The sequence below is a fragment of the Sturnus vulgaris genome, chromosome 6 (genome assembly GCF_052056855.1).
Source record: "Sturnus vulgaris isolate bStuVul1 chromosome 6, bStuVul1.hap1, whole genome shotgun sequence".
Taxonomy (NCBI): Eukaryota; Metazoa; Chordata; class Aves; order Passeriformes; family Sturnidae; genus Sturnus; species Sturnus vulgaris.
The window spans coordinates 37,979,594-37,997,002 of record NC_142248.1 but is presented as its reverse complement, the minus strand read 5'-3'; the positions used below and the strand labels follow the sequence as shown (position 1 = coordinate 37,997,002).

General features: G+C 49.0%; 1 protein-coding gene across 1 annotated transcript; it reads left to right on the top strand.

Moving 5' to 3' along the window:
• The first annotated feature begins 15,325 nt into the window (after positions 1 to 15,325).
• ANKRD9 (ankyrin repeat domain 9) lies at positions 15,326 to 17,193 on the top strand. The gene is made up of 2 exons (XM_014871945.2): positions 15,326 to 15,487; positions 15,955 to 17,193. The coding sequence occupies exon 2, from the start codon at positions 16,005 to 16,007 to the stop codon at positions 16,878 to 16,880; it is 876 nt and encodes a 291-aa protein (XP_014727431.1). The 5' UTR covers positions 15,326 to 15,487; positions 15,955 to 16,004; the 3' UTR covers positions 16,881 to 17,193.
• Positions 17,194 to 17,409: the final 216 nt, after the last annotated feature.

Here is a 17,409-nt window from a genome sequence, read left to right as displayed (position 1 = left end):
TAGGGGGGAAATATTCTTATTATTTAAAGGCAAAAACATGAAATAAATAAGCAATTTTACCTTTTTTTTTTAGCCTGTAATTTTTCTGGGAAAATTTTTCAAATATATTAAAATAGAGATATTTCACATCTAATCTGTTCTTGTCCTTTAGTGCTGTCAGCTGGCACCCCCCTCAATTTCTAGAAAGTCATTCTACTATAAGGCTGTTTCAAATAGCTTAAAATTAGTTACAGATTTATAAACAATTACATATTTATGTAAGATGAGGGATTTTCCTTAATACACATTTAATGAGACACTCAGAATATGAACTAGCTATGGTTTGGGATTTTGTTCGTTTTTATGGTGTTTCTACCCATTTATTTTATGGGCTCTGGGGAGTGCAGGCTAAAATTGAGAGCTTGTAAGAGGTTATGAAAGAAAAGAACAGACATATTTTTCATGGCAGTTTGAATAGCCAGGTTGAAAGAAAGAAAAAAAACCCCAGCAATGCCTTTTATTCACATCTTAGGTAATTTCTTTTTCACATGCTGGACTCAGACATGGGTACCTGCATTTTTTTCTCATCGGCTTTTTTCCACTGCACCTCACCAATGCAGCCCAGTGCTCACCAATGTGAGACCATCTCCTCTATCTGCAGCCCGAGGAGGGAGGAGCTGTCATTGTCCCCTCCTTAGGGACTGGGCCAGGCAAAGGAGAGGCTGCAAACAGCCAGGGGCCCAAGCAGAAAGCCCCAAGAACCCAGTCATGGGGGTGCATGGCACTGTGCCTCTCTCTGTGTGTTTAAAGCATCACTCCTAACAACATCTGTCAAAGCTGCAGCCACCTGGCACTTCCGTAAATCAGATTTTCAGGTCTTCAGCAGGCATTGAGAGAAAAAGAAAACACATTTATGGGCCACCTGCAGTCAAACATCATGGAGGTCCAGACAGAGATTTGCACAAACCAGTTTGCACAGTTCCTCGTGAAGGATGGTCTGAGTACCCAGCAAGCCAAAAGCTCAAACTCCTTCTGTGTTGTTGATTGCATATCTCACATGCACCACTTCCAGTCCCTGTTTTTACAGAAAATGTCTTGAAAGAAGAGGAAACAGCTGGTGAATAATTCATTGTGTACCCTCTCAGTTGTACTGCAGCCTCTCCTCAACAGGCAGGGTTATCTGTACCACCACGAGCCATTCCCCCAACGCTTCTGGAAACAAAGGCTCCCTTTCTGCAGCTGTTTATTCAAAGGACATGGAGAGAGCTGCAGGAGGAGTTGGGGAAACAGCAGTAGTATAAGATCCCACCCAGTGTAATCATTTCTCAGGGAACAGAGGTATCTCTGGACAAAGAGGGCTTGGGACTTACAGTCACATTCCAGGTTTATCTGCCAGCTCTGTTCCCCTCACCACTAAGTCTTCTCTCAACTTAAAATGACCCATCCTCCCATATCAGGGACTGCCTCTGGACTTGATAACAAACCTGAAGTTGTGAAGATTGAAGAATTATGAAAATTAAAGAAACAAGAAATAGGACAAGAGAAAACAGCTTCAAGTTGTCCCAGGAGGTTCAGATTGGATATGAGGAAAAATGTCTTCACTGAAATGGTAATGAAGCTGCCCAGGGAAGGTGCTGCACAGAACAGGCTGCTCAGGGAAGTGGTGGAGTCACTGTCCCTGGAGGTATTTAAAAGATATGCAGATGTGGCACTTGGGACATGTTTTAGTGCTGGGTTTACAGACTCTGGAACTGGGGGGCACAAACCAGCCCTGGGGGTGTGGCAAAATGTGCACTGGCTCCAGGGAATACTTTTTTGGGAAAGTGGCCATTCCCCAGGACAGGGCTGCCAACCAGGATAACCCCACTGCTCATCCTGTGCTGAGGACCCCAGTCATCATCCCACTTCCAGCTCATCCTGAACTGGTGGAAAGTTGGTATTTCACCTCCCAGCCCAGATCACATGCAGTGCTGTAGATGTTGCCAGAGTCCGGCTTGGGGAATATTTCTCCAATATGTCTTTAGATGTAAATTTAAAAAAAGACATTCATCAGCTAGCTGCCCCAATCAGCCTGCAGCACGGAGGGAGACCAGGGAGAGGTTTGCAAGTGGATTTTTCAGAGTTGCAGTAAACCCATCTCCAGGCCCCCACTGCCAGCCAACGCTGCCCTTTGTGAGCTGCACAGATGCAGCGGGAGGCAGAATGTTGGTTGAAATCCTGACAGACTTTATGCTAATTCACCAAGGAGCATTTTAGACCATACACGGACACTTAATCGAGTGGGAAAGACAGCAGCGAACACGACATTTAATTATGGGAAAGAAAAACGAAGTCTTTTACCCTGCATTTGGCGTTCTCCCAACACACAGAGTTAATTGTTAGGAGGGTATATTAGAAGGCAATGAAGGAGAAGATTGAAAACCCTGATTATGCCGAGGTCCTCAAAATGCTGAATTTATTGAATTTCACATGAGAAAACACAGTCTGTGCTACACTGAGGGCTGTGCCAGCAGCCAGCTAAGAGCTCAGGGGGTCTGTATGTGCATGTAAGAGGGAAACAAAGCACCCCAACTGCTTTACGAGCCTCTGCCAACTGCTGGCCAAGCCCCATTGCATCCCTAAAATGGAGCAGGTCAATATATACTCCTGCAGATGCTCTTGGTGTAGATGATGCACAAGGCCAGAATGTTTTTCAGGAGTTCAATTTTCCTTTAGAAAAGGATCTAACCAGGTAAAGTTGGAATGTGCATTTCGTCTGTGACCTCTGTGTAGTACATTTAGTTTCATTTACCTAAATCTGGCTAGAACATGAAGAAACAGCAAGCCCAAACGCTTTGGCAAGCATTGGCACAGATGCCCATGAGATGAGTGGTAGGGCTGGATCATGTGAAGGTCCATCATTCCCGGGTACACCCAGAAGAGGGGGTGTTACAAGAACAGAGAATCAACCAAACTTCTCCCCTAAAAGACCCCACTGCCTCCAGCAGTTTGATTCTTAGCCCCGTCCTTGGGCTGTGGTGTTGCCTCAGTGTCCCTCAGCACGTTTCACTATGAATTTTTTCAGTTGTTCCTTGAACCACATACAGTTTTAGCCCATTTTTTCTTCATGCCCCATCATGGGTGAGGAGCAAAATTGTAAACTGTGACCCAACATATCTCCCTGGGAAATTCCGTCAGATTGGGTCCCACAAAGGAAAAGTAGTGCCGATAATTGCCAATTCCGTCATAGACATTAACAATCCCATCTGCTTTTGCTGAAGTCAGTAGAATTTTCTCTGGATTTTAGCAGCAGAAGATACTTTTTTTTCTTACGTTTTTTCAAAAACAGGAAAAATCCTCATGGATAAATGAGCTCCAGCTGATGGGGCACCTGCAGTAGCTGTCACTGTGCTGCAGGGGGGAACCTTTGGCTGCTGATGCACTCGCGGCTGCTGCAAGTTGGAACAGGCACCGCGAGTCAACTTTAGCCGAAATGCCCGTAGGAAGAGCCCTGGTGATTTGTATCGTGGTCCTAATTTTATTAGAGGTTATGGGGATTTTTCCTAGCTTTAAACAGTTTAGGAAAAAGAGTCCTAAAAATGAAAATATTTTTTTAAAAGAGAGAAAGAATCTGACATTTGGGGTAAGAGGCAAAGTTGCTCCTTCAGATCACATGATTTTTGTGCCTGACCAATGTCACTGGAAATACCCAAATGGAAAACCTGAATCCGCCTCACAGAGTCAGGCTGTCACTTCAGAGGGGGAAGCCCAGCAGAAAATGTAAAATTCTGGCTCCTAATGAAGTGCAGCAAACCAGAGGGAACCCAAAAGGGTTATGTAAGAGTTGCACACCCCTCTCACGGCAGCCAGGTGTGTATTCCAGTCCAGGGAGCACTTGGCACTCACTGAGCTCTGAACTGAATCCCAGCAGCTCCGATGGGAGTTAAGCTCAGTGTTGAGCCAGCCCCAGGCTGCTGCTCGGAGTGGCCGTGGGCGACTTGAGGACACGCACAGCTGCCGGGATGAGGAGCTGAGGCAGGACAGCGCGACACCGAGCATTGATTTGTTGATGGAGATCTCAGGGGAAACTGCTGAGCTGAGAAAAACAAATTGACAGCAACTCCATCCTCAGCAGCCAAACGCACTTCGGTTTTGGCTTAGATTTATCAGGTGCCTGACCGAGCTTGTGCTAAACTTGAGCTCAAGCCAGCCGTGTTTACCAGGCTGGTGGCAGGCAGGAAAGAGCACTGTGCCTGTGCCAGCCCAAAGCCTGTGGACAGAGCAGGAGCCATAGGACCTGGAGTTCTGGCTCAGCCCCGCATGCTGGCAGCATCTGCCCCTCGTGATACAGCTTTTAGGTAAATAATTAAGTTTGGAATTTTAATTTTTTTTTAATGATACAAGAATAATTCTCTCAACTAAAATGTCCACTATGCTGTTTAAAATTTGATTTAAACACTTCCCAGTGCTTTTTGATTATTTATCCCTCTCTCTGAGATTTTTTTTAAAAACAATTTTCCACTTTAGACCCTACAAACATTTTCCTATAAGGACCTCTCTGAGGAAGGGGCTGGCTGATCATTTGCAAGAGTGTTGATCCCTGGGGCCATTTCCAGCACTGCTGGGTAATGCTCCAGGAGACTTGGCAATAATTCACCCCCAAGCTGTGTGTGCCCTCAGCCACATTGGATTTTCGTGAACCACGTCAGTGTGGAGCCACATGCCAGGCGCAGAATGCCCTGCCCGGGTCAGCAGGAGGAAGTGTGAGCACACACCTATGGGCAGGTCACAAATGGAAATGAAGGTTAGAAAACTGCAGAAGCCAGGCAGCAGTTAAACATGGGTGAGCAGATTCCTCTTTTTTTTTCAAGGATTGACGGGAATTGCTTGACTTTTTACAGCAACAACCACACTTCAGATCTCCATTGCACTGCCAATGCAAGCATCCTCAGAGGAACCCAGGAAGACCTCTGCATATAAGGAACAAGATGTCTCAAGACAGATTTTAAAAAAATTCAGAACAAAGCCACCTCAACTACAACATTTTAAGTGGAAGTCAAGCTGATGATTGAAAGACTGGCCTGCTCCAGAAGCATATTTTCCTGCTCCCTGTATGACAAGCAGAGGGTGGTTTCAGTTCAGCTGAGCTGCTGTACAGTGAAACTCACTGGTGAATGAGCTACTATAAAAGCAACAGAACTTTGTCCTCTTGGTGGCTCAGTTTCTCTAGTGTCTCCAAAATGTTTGTTTATAAGTGGGAAATGACTAACTGTGCAGAAACGAAGGCAGTTGAGGTTCTAGCTTTGGGAAGTTGCCCATGGTGTCAGGCAGATGGGACTGGGAAAGCCCTGTGAGAGCAGGGGCTGAAGGCAGCAGGGGGAATGCAGCTCCATCCTCACCACTGCAGATGACTCAAGGAGTTCAGCTTCTGACATCTGCTTCAGCCCCCTGGAGCCCTGAAAGAAAACCTGAATGTCACATCTCACTGCTTTGACCTCACATCACTTCTCCCCCCATCACCATTCTCACACTTCTGCTAAAAAAATCTTGCCCTCAAAAACACTTCAGTCTCTCAGAGCACAAACTAAGCATCAGAGAAACAGTCCCTTCTTTCCCAGACAACAAAACACTGGAAGTGGCAGTGCCAAGGAGGCTCCCCTCGCCTTTGCATCTGCACATGCTGTCAACTCTGAAACCTAATGATGGTGCTAACACAGCAGCTACCTTTGGCTTGCTTCCAGGGGCCATTGCAGCAGGCTGCCAACTGCAGTGGGCTTGTGCCACCATCCCATACTCTTTCCACAAAGCCCAGCCCCTCAGAGGGAGCATCCAGCTTACTGCACATGTTTGCCATGACACAGCCACTGCTGCATGCTACAGATTGGAAAGTCACCTCTGACACAGGACAAGCTACAACCCACAGAACACAACCTTGTCTTACTCACCAAGAATAGCCCAGACACTGGGAACAACAGATCAGCACCCTCTGGAAGACCATGGATGTCAGCAGTAACTTAAGCAAAGCTGCTTTTATTCTATACAAGCAAGCAAAGACCTTTAACTTTTATCAGGCACTTATCACCAAGACAACCAAGAAAGGTGCTTGAACCCTGGCCAAAATGTTTTTCCTTCTGCTTCACAGAATACATGAATTGCAAGAACAGGCTATCTCCAGGAGCATTTGTGCCTCAGAGATGGCAGCCAGGTTTCCAGGGTAAAATCAAATGAACTCTTACATTTCTCGTGGGCTTAACCAAAACACAGGTCTAAGGGAGTTTAAATGCTGACATCATCTAATAAACCCAATGCCACAATATTCCCTCTCCTAAGCACAGAACTTACTCCAAGGCTTACTCCCTTTATCACACTGGTATATTATCCCAGATCCACTTTCTTCATTAAGCTGAAACACCTGGTTGTAAACCAGGACACAGGCACTTCTTATTCTGCCATCCCCAGTTTGGGAGCAGGAGAGCGGGGCTAGAAGCTGACAGTAACAAAGTAGACATGTGAAGAGATGAGCCTGAGTAATTTTTTGTCTCCTACAAATTTTGTCTCCTACAAAGCTTCTCAGCGTGACTGAAATTCCCACTTGCACTGTTGGGTGCTTCAGCGGGTGCTGCCATACCCAGCTCTGAGTGAGCTCCTGAACAGCAGCACTCCCAGGAGCCACAGAACAGCCCCATTGGTGACAGTCCATGTCGGCAAGTGAGGTACACAGATGGGATGGGTGGCCAGGATGGGCTCTGCTAACAGCACTGCAAAAACATCTGAAGGAGCCCAAGACCTTTGTCCAAGTGTGCTTCACACTTTTCTGCGGTAAAAATCTTGCATCTGCTCCAAACACTCCGTTCACTTCAACAGTGGCTGCTTCACTGTGGGCAGCCCTGCTGTGGAGATGGAAAGCAATGGTGAGCCCAGTCAGCTTATCCTGGTCCTGGTATCCAAGCAGGGCTATAGGAGAGGTCCAGGGAGCAGAGCCAAAGGGGAGGAGACCACTGGGGCCCCTGCAAGACTCTGGTGGTGGCAGGGAGCAAGCTGACCTTTGTGCAGTGCTTAGCAGCTGAGTTCAGTTGTTTCTCACCTTCACTATTTACACGTGGCTAGTTTTTGTCACGTATCTCATCTCCCAATTACTTTACATCATCTTTTTAGACCTTTTTTTTGTTCTGTTTTCTGGGGTGAAGGCATCACAAAACTCTTGCAACACTTTGGAAACATCAGTCCTCCCATTTTCTTAAATTGCATGTGGAAGAGTAGAGGAAAATCCTGGCAAGGAAAGCTTGGACCCTAATGCCCCAGCCACTTAATAAGCCATGAGTAGATACACTAATGGACAAATCTGATGAGGCAGTTATAAGAATTTCTATGCAACAGCAGTGCTTCCAGATAGAGAGTGCATAAAATTATGCTAGTGCTGAATCCATCAGGTAAAAGGCATTGCTACCCTGATTTTAAGCACCTTATATTCACAAAATTATCTATCACCTTTACATAGAGGATAGCTACTGACTTAGAGAAAGAAAAAGCAAATGGAAAGACCCTACTATGAACTCGCTATGGTTTAACCTCCTGATTGTACTTGGATTTGAAAATTTAATTAGAAAGTAATTACAGAGAAACCAGAAATATTGCAGAGGCCTCATCACCAGGCCCGGGAGGTTTTCTTGGCAGAAGAACAGCTGCATGCAGCAGTAGAAGATTTCTGACCACTTTTTTACAAAGCAAAAGACAGACTCTTTCTAAACACCACTCTGCAGAAAAAAAAAAAAAAAAAGGCTTTTGACTGATAATCCAATCTTTTCTTCAGAAAAACAGGGCGGGTTTCCCGTTGGGCTGCTGGCGGCAGAGCTGCGGAGGCTGCAGTCACCGTTGGAGTTAACTGCTGCACCGCAGACACTTCCCACCAAAGGAAGCTCACGACAGAGCTGCCCTCTTTCTTCTTCCCTGTTTGTTATTTCAACAGACTCAGCAGCAGCCAAGAGCAGAGAGAGTGAACAAATGGGAATAAAAATAAGTCCTCTAAGACACGCAAAGCATTAGCCATTTCTTTTTTTAATGTTTCTGCTTGGCCATATATCTATTGTGTTTTAGAGCTGAAAGAGCAGAGGGGTTTCATACAGCAAAGCCAGATCAAATACAACTTTTGGGTGAGCATTATACTGAATGTACCAGCCTCTAAACAAAAGTGAGGGGGCTGCTTTGCTTTATCTTAGATAGTAGTTTGTCCTACAATGAGCTGCAAGGTCGGAACAGTTCCATGCTGAACAGCAGGGTCTGAACAGCCACATATGCCACCAAAATTAAATATATACCAATTACAGGTGAACTCAAATAATTGAGACCCAATGGTTGGATAGGTAATGTCTGAGTCACAGAGCCCTACTCACATGTCAGCTACAAATGCCTTGGGAAAAAAAAGGATGGTTAGGGTAAAGCTCCCCATGGCAACCCAAGCATCTACATAGTGAAGCTGCTGCAGAAAGAGGATATCTCTGCTTTGCTCCAAGGAGGCTCCATCCCCCCAAACCTCATCTAGAGAAGGGGATCTACACAGCCCTGACAAGTACAGCCTGCTCCAGAAACCAGGAGCTTGTGAACATACCGCTAACACTATGTACCTACACATCCCTCAGCTTTATGCAAAGCCATTTCGGCATTCCCAGCAGCTTTGCTTGAAATTAGGGTGCTGCTGCATCAGCAGTCCTGGGCCCTGCAGCCTGAACCACAGGTTTCATTCAGGCCAATTATAGCACATTATAAACAGAGCATCCTGCTTGTTTTGGAACCAGCACATAGTGAGTGGCAGGTTCTGCTTCCACAAATAGCCCAGGAGATGATGAGGACAGGCTCACATCCACTGGACTGAAAAGTGCTGGGGTTAAAATGACACCAACAGAGAACAAGGAGATGTCCACAGCCTGACCAGAAACTGGAATGGATAAACCTGGGTACTGATCCCCTGTGGGGCCAGGCTCTGCTTTAGCAAAACAAAACCTTTATCCTACTTACTTACAGGAAAACTGAGCTTTCATCCTGAACCATCCTTGAATGTTTTAAGTAGCAAAATGCAATAATCACAGGTATACTTTTATAGACAAACAGATGACTTTGTAATGAATTTAAGGCATGTTCATGATATATAATGCAAAAGGCAAGCAATTCATTGGTTCTGAGGGAGCCAGGGCAACAAATTCACATTGAATTCAATCAGGCACCTGCTCAGAGCAATTCCCACTGTAAAAGCCATTCTCATCTCTAATTATAAAACTCTGCATCATTTTTCTAACTTTTGAATTTTTATTTTTTTTTTTAGGTGGGGAGAGAAATGCCAAGTGTGATGTCAGCAGGCAGCAGTACCTGGCACAATTGCTCTTTCCCAAACCAGAGCACTGAATGCCAACTGAAGCATGGCTGGATATTGCACAATAAGAGACAAGTTATGCTGTGCATATTTGGGGCAATGGAGGCAAGGGTTTGACCCCTTGTGCCCTTGGGAGTTGCTCTGCCAAGGCCAGGTTGCTATATCATTATGATAAGGGTAATCCTGTTAGGCAAACACATCAAACAAATAGTCACTCCTGATTGCAGACCTTGTCTAGGCAGATCTAAACCTGGGCTAAAAATGTGCTGAGTGTGCAGTCCTCTGACACAGCACACCAGGGGCTGAGAGAGGGATACGTGGGGGCTTCTGTGCCTCAGAACCCCATCCAGGCACTCTCTGAGGTTCAGACTAATTCCTGGAAGTGTCTAAAAATTGCAACAGAATAAGTTCCCTCTCTTTCCCCTTCACTTCTTGTGTAGAAGAGGACAGATGACTCTTATGTCAGCCTGTTTTGCTTCTATATTTATGTCCTGCCTCAGGCTCACAATGTTCAGCTCAGATGCAATCCAGTCTGGTCATATTAATACATCTGGGAAAATATTTTTAACAACCAACATCAAGCTGAAGGCCGAAATCATCCACAAGCACCCGGAGGTCTCTGACCCCTCTTGACTGCTTGCTTACAAAACAGAAAGGCTCCCCAAAAGGTACTCGGTAGACTTTTAAGGGCCAAGCACACTTTTCAGCTTCCCTCTGTAATATGCTGGATGAAACTTAATCTCTGCTGCAGCTCTTGGAATTTCCCTAAGTTTCCAAAAGGATGAACGTGGCTCTTTTACTGCAGGTTCCAAAATCATGGCTTAATGAAAGGTGGGCTGTGAACCCAGCCAAGGTGAAGAGGATACTGATGACAGCCTGTGAGCATCCCTGAGGGCTTGCAAAACAGCTGCAGCTGAAGGAGCTCATCACCTTGCTGCCCACCTTACTCTTCCAGACCACTTTATCAAGGAACCAGAATAAAAAATAAGTTTCAAAGCCTTAAAAATTGGGTAATCCCACTGGTGGGCAACATCAACAAATCTGTGACAACAGCTGAGCCATTTATTCAGCCTCTCATCAGCTGGGACTGATGTCTGACAGCAGTCAACCCTCACATTATATACTTCCTATAGAGCCACTGGAGAAATTTCCTTTCAAAAACAAAATGTATCAGAGCTTCATTTGGGCTCTCAAGAATCAAAAATGGATAAGGTTGGAAGGGACCACTGGAGGTCATCTAGTCCAACCCCCCTATTCAAGCAGAGTCCCCGGGAACATGTTACTCTGGATTGTATCCAGGCAGTTTTTAATATCTTCAGGGAAGGAGACTCCTCAAGGTCTCTGGACAACCTACTCCACCAAGAACCATTTTGGATGCAGATTTTTAGAATTTGCTCAGCAACAGACAGGAAACAAGAATAACAAGAGAAGGTTTGCTCACTTTGTTGTTTCCAAAGCAGATTTTTCTTTCATGCCATGGATCAGGATGGAGCTGACCCTATAATGCAGCAGAGAAAGCAGAGCAGCCAAGGTTATGGGTAGCTCTGGCTCAGTGTGAAATAGTGATTCACACAAAGTCAAGCAAGCAGAGATTGATTGTAATACAAATAAAGACTGAGGAGGAATAAGAGGTGGATGCTGAGCAAAACAGTGCAATGGTGAGTAATGAGGACAGGGCAAGGTTCCAGGCCACTACTTTTCCCCTGGACATGGTGATGTGGTCTGATGATTCCAGCAAGGGAGCCAGGAGCATTGCCCCAAGCCAGATCACCACTGACTCTCTAATCAGCTGTCTTGTTTCTCAAATGAAAATATTTTTGCACTTCCCAGGAAAACTTCTCTATCTTTTCCAAACTGATTTGATATTCTGAAATGAAAGAACAGCTACTTGCCAAAATGCTCCCCTGAAAAATGGAGATGGGCAAAGAGACACACAAAAGGCATGTACATGATCCAGGTGGGTATAGGAAGGAGGTGCTCTCATCTCTGCATCTGATGTGCAACAGCCATCCATGGTGAGCAGCCATCACTCACCACCATGCAGGAAGATGTGCACTCCTCCTTACCAGGCAGCCCCAGGCAGCTTCCCTTGCTGCCTTCCCATCCCTGGTGCTGAAGGCAGCCAAGGGTCCTGAGGTGACAGAAACAAAGGACACGCTCATCAGAGGAACCAGCAGCAGCAGGAGAAGAAATGAAACCAAAAGGTTTCTGAGAAAATGTTTGTGTGAGGCTTCCACGAGGTGTCAGCAACAGCTATTATTCATCAGAGCTGAAGAGTGCCTGGGGCTGCCATCTGCCTCCTTACATGGCATGTCCTCACCAAAGGAGAACAAATCCTGTCCAGTGACTGCCAGCAGCTCTGCCACCGTGTCTCTGTGCAGGATGACCAGTGTCTCTCCCCTGTCTAACACAGCAGAGCAGAGGGTTCCCCACGCAGACCCCAGACCCCAAGGACCAGAAAAATATTCTTGCATATTTTCCCTGACCTAAAGAACTCACCAGATGAAACAGGATGGTCAAACCAGCATTACAGCATCCCTTGTGCAGGTGGGATACTGGTGGCACAGGGAGATTAAACTGAAGATCAGTGATGTACCTGTGGTGAGAGGGGGACATACAGTGTGTATATTCCAGCCCAGTGCTCCTACCCCAAAACCCCTGACTCTCCTCATTCCTTACTTCCCTCTGAAGATGTGCAGTTTTAGCTAAACAAGATATTAGGCATTTCTCGTTGACTTGTTGATGAAGATTCCAGAGGCTAAAAGTGAAGTGGCAGCTGTGCTGCTCCAGCCCACCAGGGATCTGAAGCTGTTGTCCAAACTCTGTTGACCTTTGTTCCTGAGCCTGCCTTTTTCCAGAGGAGACTGGTAAGTGTTCAGAGTCAAACCCATTCACAAATTCTTTGAAAGGACTGGAGTAAACCCTGTATCCTTCAGCCCTATGCATGAATGAGGGATGTACTCTTTGCCCATCTTCAATCTCATGCTCAAACCCAGCACTAGACAATGTTCAGTGTACTCCCTAATAGTGCCTATTTTTATTTTGCTTTTAATCACACACACAGTCATGTCCATTAAGCCAAAATTATCCTGCCCTCAATTTAATGAAAGCCTTAGGAAGCAAATGACGTCTGCCACAAGAAATGGCAGAGCTTTTCCCTTCGTCTGATTACGTAGTTGGGGTTTCCGTAGTATTAAGAAGGTTTTAGTTGGTCACTGGCTGGAGAAACCAAAGGATCAAGGTCTCAGAGGAGGGTGAAGATGAAAATAGCTCTGAGAAAATACGTCACGTCACTTGGATATGGCTGCACCGACAGAGTAATCTCTGTCATGTGCCAAGGAACCTGTGATAAACCCTCTCATAGTCGGATTGATAATAAGATCAGTTACTTAATTCGAAGTGATTAAAACCAGGCTGGACTGCAAACAAACAAATCATGTTCATGGGTCTGTGCAAAAAAATACATGTATCAGAAAAGTAAAACTTTTCTGGGCTGTCCTGTTACATCACTAGTGCTGAGCACTCCACTCTATAAACAATTTTGGGGCCAAATGTAATCCAATGCAGCCCACAGACAGGCTGCCTTTTCTACAGGCAGGCTCCCACTTCAAATGTATGTGACAAATACAATTTGCAAAGGGTTACCCACCAGCTGCGAGGCTGAAAGGACTTGGCACGCTCTGGTCTATTTCTAAGCCAGTGCTGGGGCCCAAAGCACACTATGGTTGTAACCATTCCCACCACCTCCATAGGAGAGCTTGGCCCATGAATAACAGTCCCATTTCTGCACCAAAGATATTAATTTCCTACAAAAAAAAGCCAGTTTGGCTTTGCAACGGTGCTAATGCCTTGCCTTTGGGCTCTGACACTACTTGTCTTGCCCAGGCATATGTGCAGGATGAGGAGAAAGGGCTGGGCAACTTGACATCACCACACCGGACATCCAAATCAATGCCAATGTCCTGGTAACAGCTAGAAAAGGATATGGGATTCTCCTCAGAGCATCCTGCAGAGCAGGTGGCACACAGAGATGTGGTGGGTACCAGTGCTACCAGCAATGGGCAGCAAGGCATGAGCAGACACAAAGGAAGGGCTGTAGAAGCAGCTATTTTTTAAAAATTTCTTCTGTTCCTGCACTTTGGTACAAATTATCCCATGGCTGCAGTGATAGGACATGACTTACAGGGCAGTGCCCTGGTGGTAGCAGGGAGTGGTGAAGCGGCTTCCTTTAATGGGTTTTCACCTGGAACGGAAACAAGCAGTGAAAGAGGATTTTCTGTGCTGTGGCTGACATGCAACACGCCAGGAGCTGTGGTGGATCCACGGGGATCCTCGGATGACGAATCATGCTGACAAACCCTGGACGTAATTCTCTCCGCCAAAGCAGATCAGTGGATGTTATCCTTCTTTTATTCTCTTCCCTCAGATGTGGTCAGCAAGAGTTTTTAAGTGTGACAGTGACATGCAGTCACTGCCCAGTCTCCCACCTGCCTGCACCCCCTTACACGGATCCCCAGGGTTTGCTGTGAGTATCACGCGGCAGGGAAGAAGTTACAAAGCAAACCAAGCACAGTTTAGGCATTGTTTCCCTGGCTGAATGGTGGTTCAGAAGAGGCACGACAAAGGGGATGGCTGTTCCCTGCCAGCTTCATACTCATTGGGGTCATCAGGACAGTTGGTGGCTTCCTGCCTCCCCGAGCAGCTTCACAGAGAGGGCTGCAGGGAAGCAGAGCATTTCAGCCCCTGTCTGGTGATCCCCCTCAGTATGCACGAGTGTCTCCCATTCCAGCAGCAAATAGCAGCAGCAGGACAACTCCAAGGGCAGAGAAATCAGAGCTGTGGCCTGTGAACCCATGTGAAACTGGCATTGGCCCACCTGCAGATGCCAGAGAGTCTGATCTTCCTGATTGAGAGGACAATGGATACAAGAAGGGGAAACACTGGGGCCAAACACACTGAGGCAGAGGGAAATGGTCTCAGGGGACCAAGGATGGAGCAGATCAGTATTTGCTATCAGTAAGGAGGCCTTATGAGAGAGCAGATCCCAGTAATGGTTTCCCAGTGTGTGATCTCACCTGTACATATGCATTTTAGGGCCAAGGGACGGCAGGTGCCCAAGGGGAGCACCTGGTGCAGTGCTGTGGGCAGTGCTGGGCTCACCCCACGCCATGACCATCTCCTCGCTCTTCTGGAGCCAAACTTGACAGGTGCCTGTCAGAGGGAATGGCTGCAGGCAAATGTCACTCTCTGGAGACATCCGAGAGCAACAAGTTTAGCAACAAGCACGAGTCTGCACACGTGCGCTGGCCGAAGGGCAGTGCCAGGCCCCAGCCCGAGGGGGCAGGCAGGGGGCGGGCAGGGAGCAAGCCAAGAACTGGCATAGGTCAGGCTGGGCCCTGCCAGGGCGGGCACGGGCGTGTGACACCGCCTGTCCCGGCACACGTGTACCGGGTACTGCTTGTCTGCGGCCTCCCACGCCCCGCTGGCCGGGTGTCCCACAGCCCCTGGGCACAGGCCGTGTGCCCTTGACTCGTGTGTCCAGGCTGTGGTGTGCCCCAGTTCCCCCAGACTCAGGATCCCATGTCTCCAGGACTCTGCGCCCTCTGCTCTCTGCATCCCTTAGCCTCAGGGCCCCATACCCTCAGGACACCATGGACCTGGACTCCATACCTTTGAGACCCCAGACCCTCACACTGCTGGGACCCCATATCCCTGGGACCTCATACCCCCGGGAATCTTAATCCCTATACCCCCAGAACCCCACACCCCCATGCCTCAGGAACCCCATATCCCTGTGACCTCCTGCTCCCGGAAGCCCGGATCCCTACGCCCCCGGGACCCCCGTGCCCCCCGGCCCCCGCCCCGCGGCATTCCCGCCCCGCCCCCGCGGGACTCCGAACCCTCAGCCAAGTTTCTTGGAACTTTGCCTCCCGTGACGCACGCGCCGGCGCCGGGCCCCGTCCTCCCTGCGCAGCCAATGGGCGGCCGGGGCGCCGGGGCGGCGGCCAATCGGCGCTGTCCGGACAGTTCCCCGGTCCTGACCGACCTTCACCGCCCGGGCGGGGGGGCCATAAAAGGGCCCCGCGGCGGCGCGCGGCGCTCCTGCCTCCCGCCCCTTCACTGCGGCGGACACAGCACGGGCGGCACCGCGGGACCGGCGGGGAGGTGAGCGCCGGGAGCGGGGGAAGGGAGGCAGGCAGGCCGGCCGGCCGTTCCCCTGTACCGGGTTCCCGTGTACCAGGGATATGGGCGTCCTGTGCACTGGTGGGAGGCCGTTCCCCTGTACCGGGTCTCCGTGCACGGGAATAAGAGTGTCCAGTGTACCGCGGGGAGGCCGTTTCCCCATACCGGGTTCCCGTGCGCCAGGGACATGGGCGTCCTGTGCGCTGAGGGAGAGGCCGTTTCCTTGTACCGGGGACAGGGACGTCCCGTGCAGCAAGAGCAGGGACGGGCGAGGGAGGGAGAAGGGGAGGGATGGCGATCCCGTGCTCCAGGGTACGGGTGTCTCCTGCACCGGAGTGTCGTACCGGCTCGCTGTCCGCCGCGCCGGCGGGAAGGCGGGCGGGCCAACCCGGCGAACCCCGGAAGCAGCCCGGGGAGCCCCGGCACTGAGCTCCCGTCCGCTCCTGCAGGTCCGGGCCGATGGTGGGAGGCAGCCCCCGGCGGAACTCGGCCGCACGCCATGCCCTGGAGCGTCCGCTGGGTCGGCGGCTGCGGCGCCCAGTCCCAGAAGCAGTGCAAGAAATCCTCCTTCGCCTTCTACCAGGCGGTGAGGGACCTGCTGCCCGTGTGGTTCCTGGAGGACATGCGGACCATGGAGGTCTTCCACTGGGAGGATGGGGGCAAGGTGAGCGTGTACTCGCCCTCGGAGGCGCTGCTGTACGCGCTGGTGCACGACCACCAGCCCTACGCCCGGCACCTGCTCACTAAGTTCCCTCAGAGCGCCCTGGCTGTGCCCAGCCAGAGCTTCAGCTGCTGCCAGTCAGCCCCGCACCTGGCCATGGCCGTCCGCTACAACCGCGTCCGGGTGCTCTTCCGAATCCTCAAGGCCATCCAAGCCTTGCCCCCGAGCGACAGAGCCGCGCACCTGGACCGCCAGGGCTGCAGCCGCGTGGAGGGCGGCAAGACAGCCTTGCACATGGCCTGCGAACTGGTGCGGCCCGAGTGCCTGCTGCTGCTGCTGGGGCACGGCGCGTCGCCCTGCCTGCAGGACAGTGCTGGCAACACCCCCCTCGACACCCTGCTGCAGCAGATCTCCCACATGCCGGCAGCTAACATGCGTGCCAAGCTCCTCTGCCTCGACTGCCTCTTCTTCTTCGTGCCTCAGGACCTCAAGTTTGCAATGAAACAGCAACTGTTGGACAACCGGCAGCAGTGGCAGGACCTTCTTGGGGAGAACAGGTTCCAGTGCCTGGTGGGCTTAGTGCCTCCATCGCTGTTTGTCGGAGCCATGCGTGTCTTGATCAGGACCATTTCACCTGAGCACTTCCCAGAGGCTCTGGATAATCTGCCTCTGCCTCATTTTCTAAAACCTTTGGACTTGAAACTGGAGAGCTAGAGGGATGGTATGAGAGCTTCCTGCTCATCTGACAGAAATAGACTTGTGCTAAAAATGTATCAATATACAAAGCTGCTAATGCAGTGGCCAAGTATCTGTTTTACTGAAAACAGTATTTTTTAAAAGAATTGTATCCAGCACTTTACAATATATTTTATTTAAAGATCCTTGTGGTGAGGTGAGGGCCATGCTGCATTTTATAAAGATGTTCTATGGCATGTACAAATGAGGGTATGGGGAAGAACGTATTTGTAAATACATCCAAATAAACCAGTGGCAGATGTGATGAAAATATAAATCAAACAACTGAAAACCCTGGAGTGGCATGTGCCTTGGAAAAGTGTGTGCAGGGTGGGGGAGTATCTTTTTGTTAGGATTTCCCTGTTACATAAACCTTGCTGTCCTGGAACAGGATGACTCCTTTTTTACAGCTCTAATACATCTTGGCAGAGATGCGAGGGTTTTTTTTAAAGGCGCAGATGAAAACTTCCTTGTACACAAGACCGAAGAGAATCCAGATACTGTTACA

Coding starts and splice junctions, on each gene's coding strand:
- ANKRD9 (XM_014871945.2), top strand. CDS start 16,005: ATGCCCTGGAGCGTCCGCTGGGTCGGCGGCTGCGGCGCCCAGTCCCAG.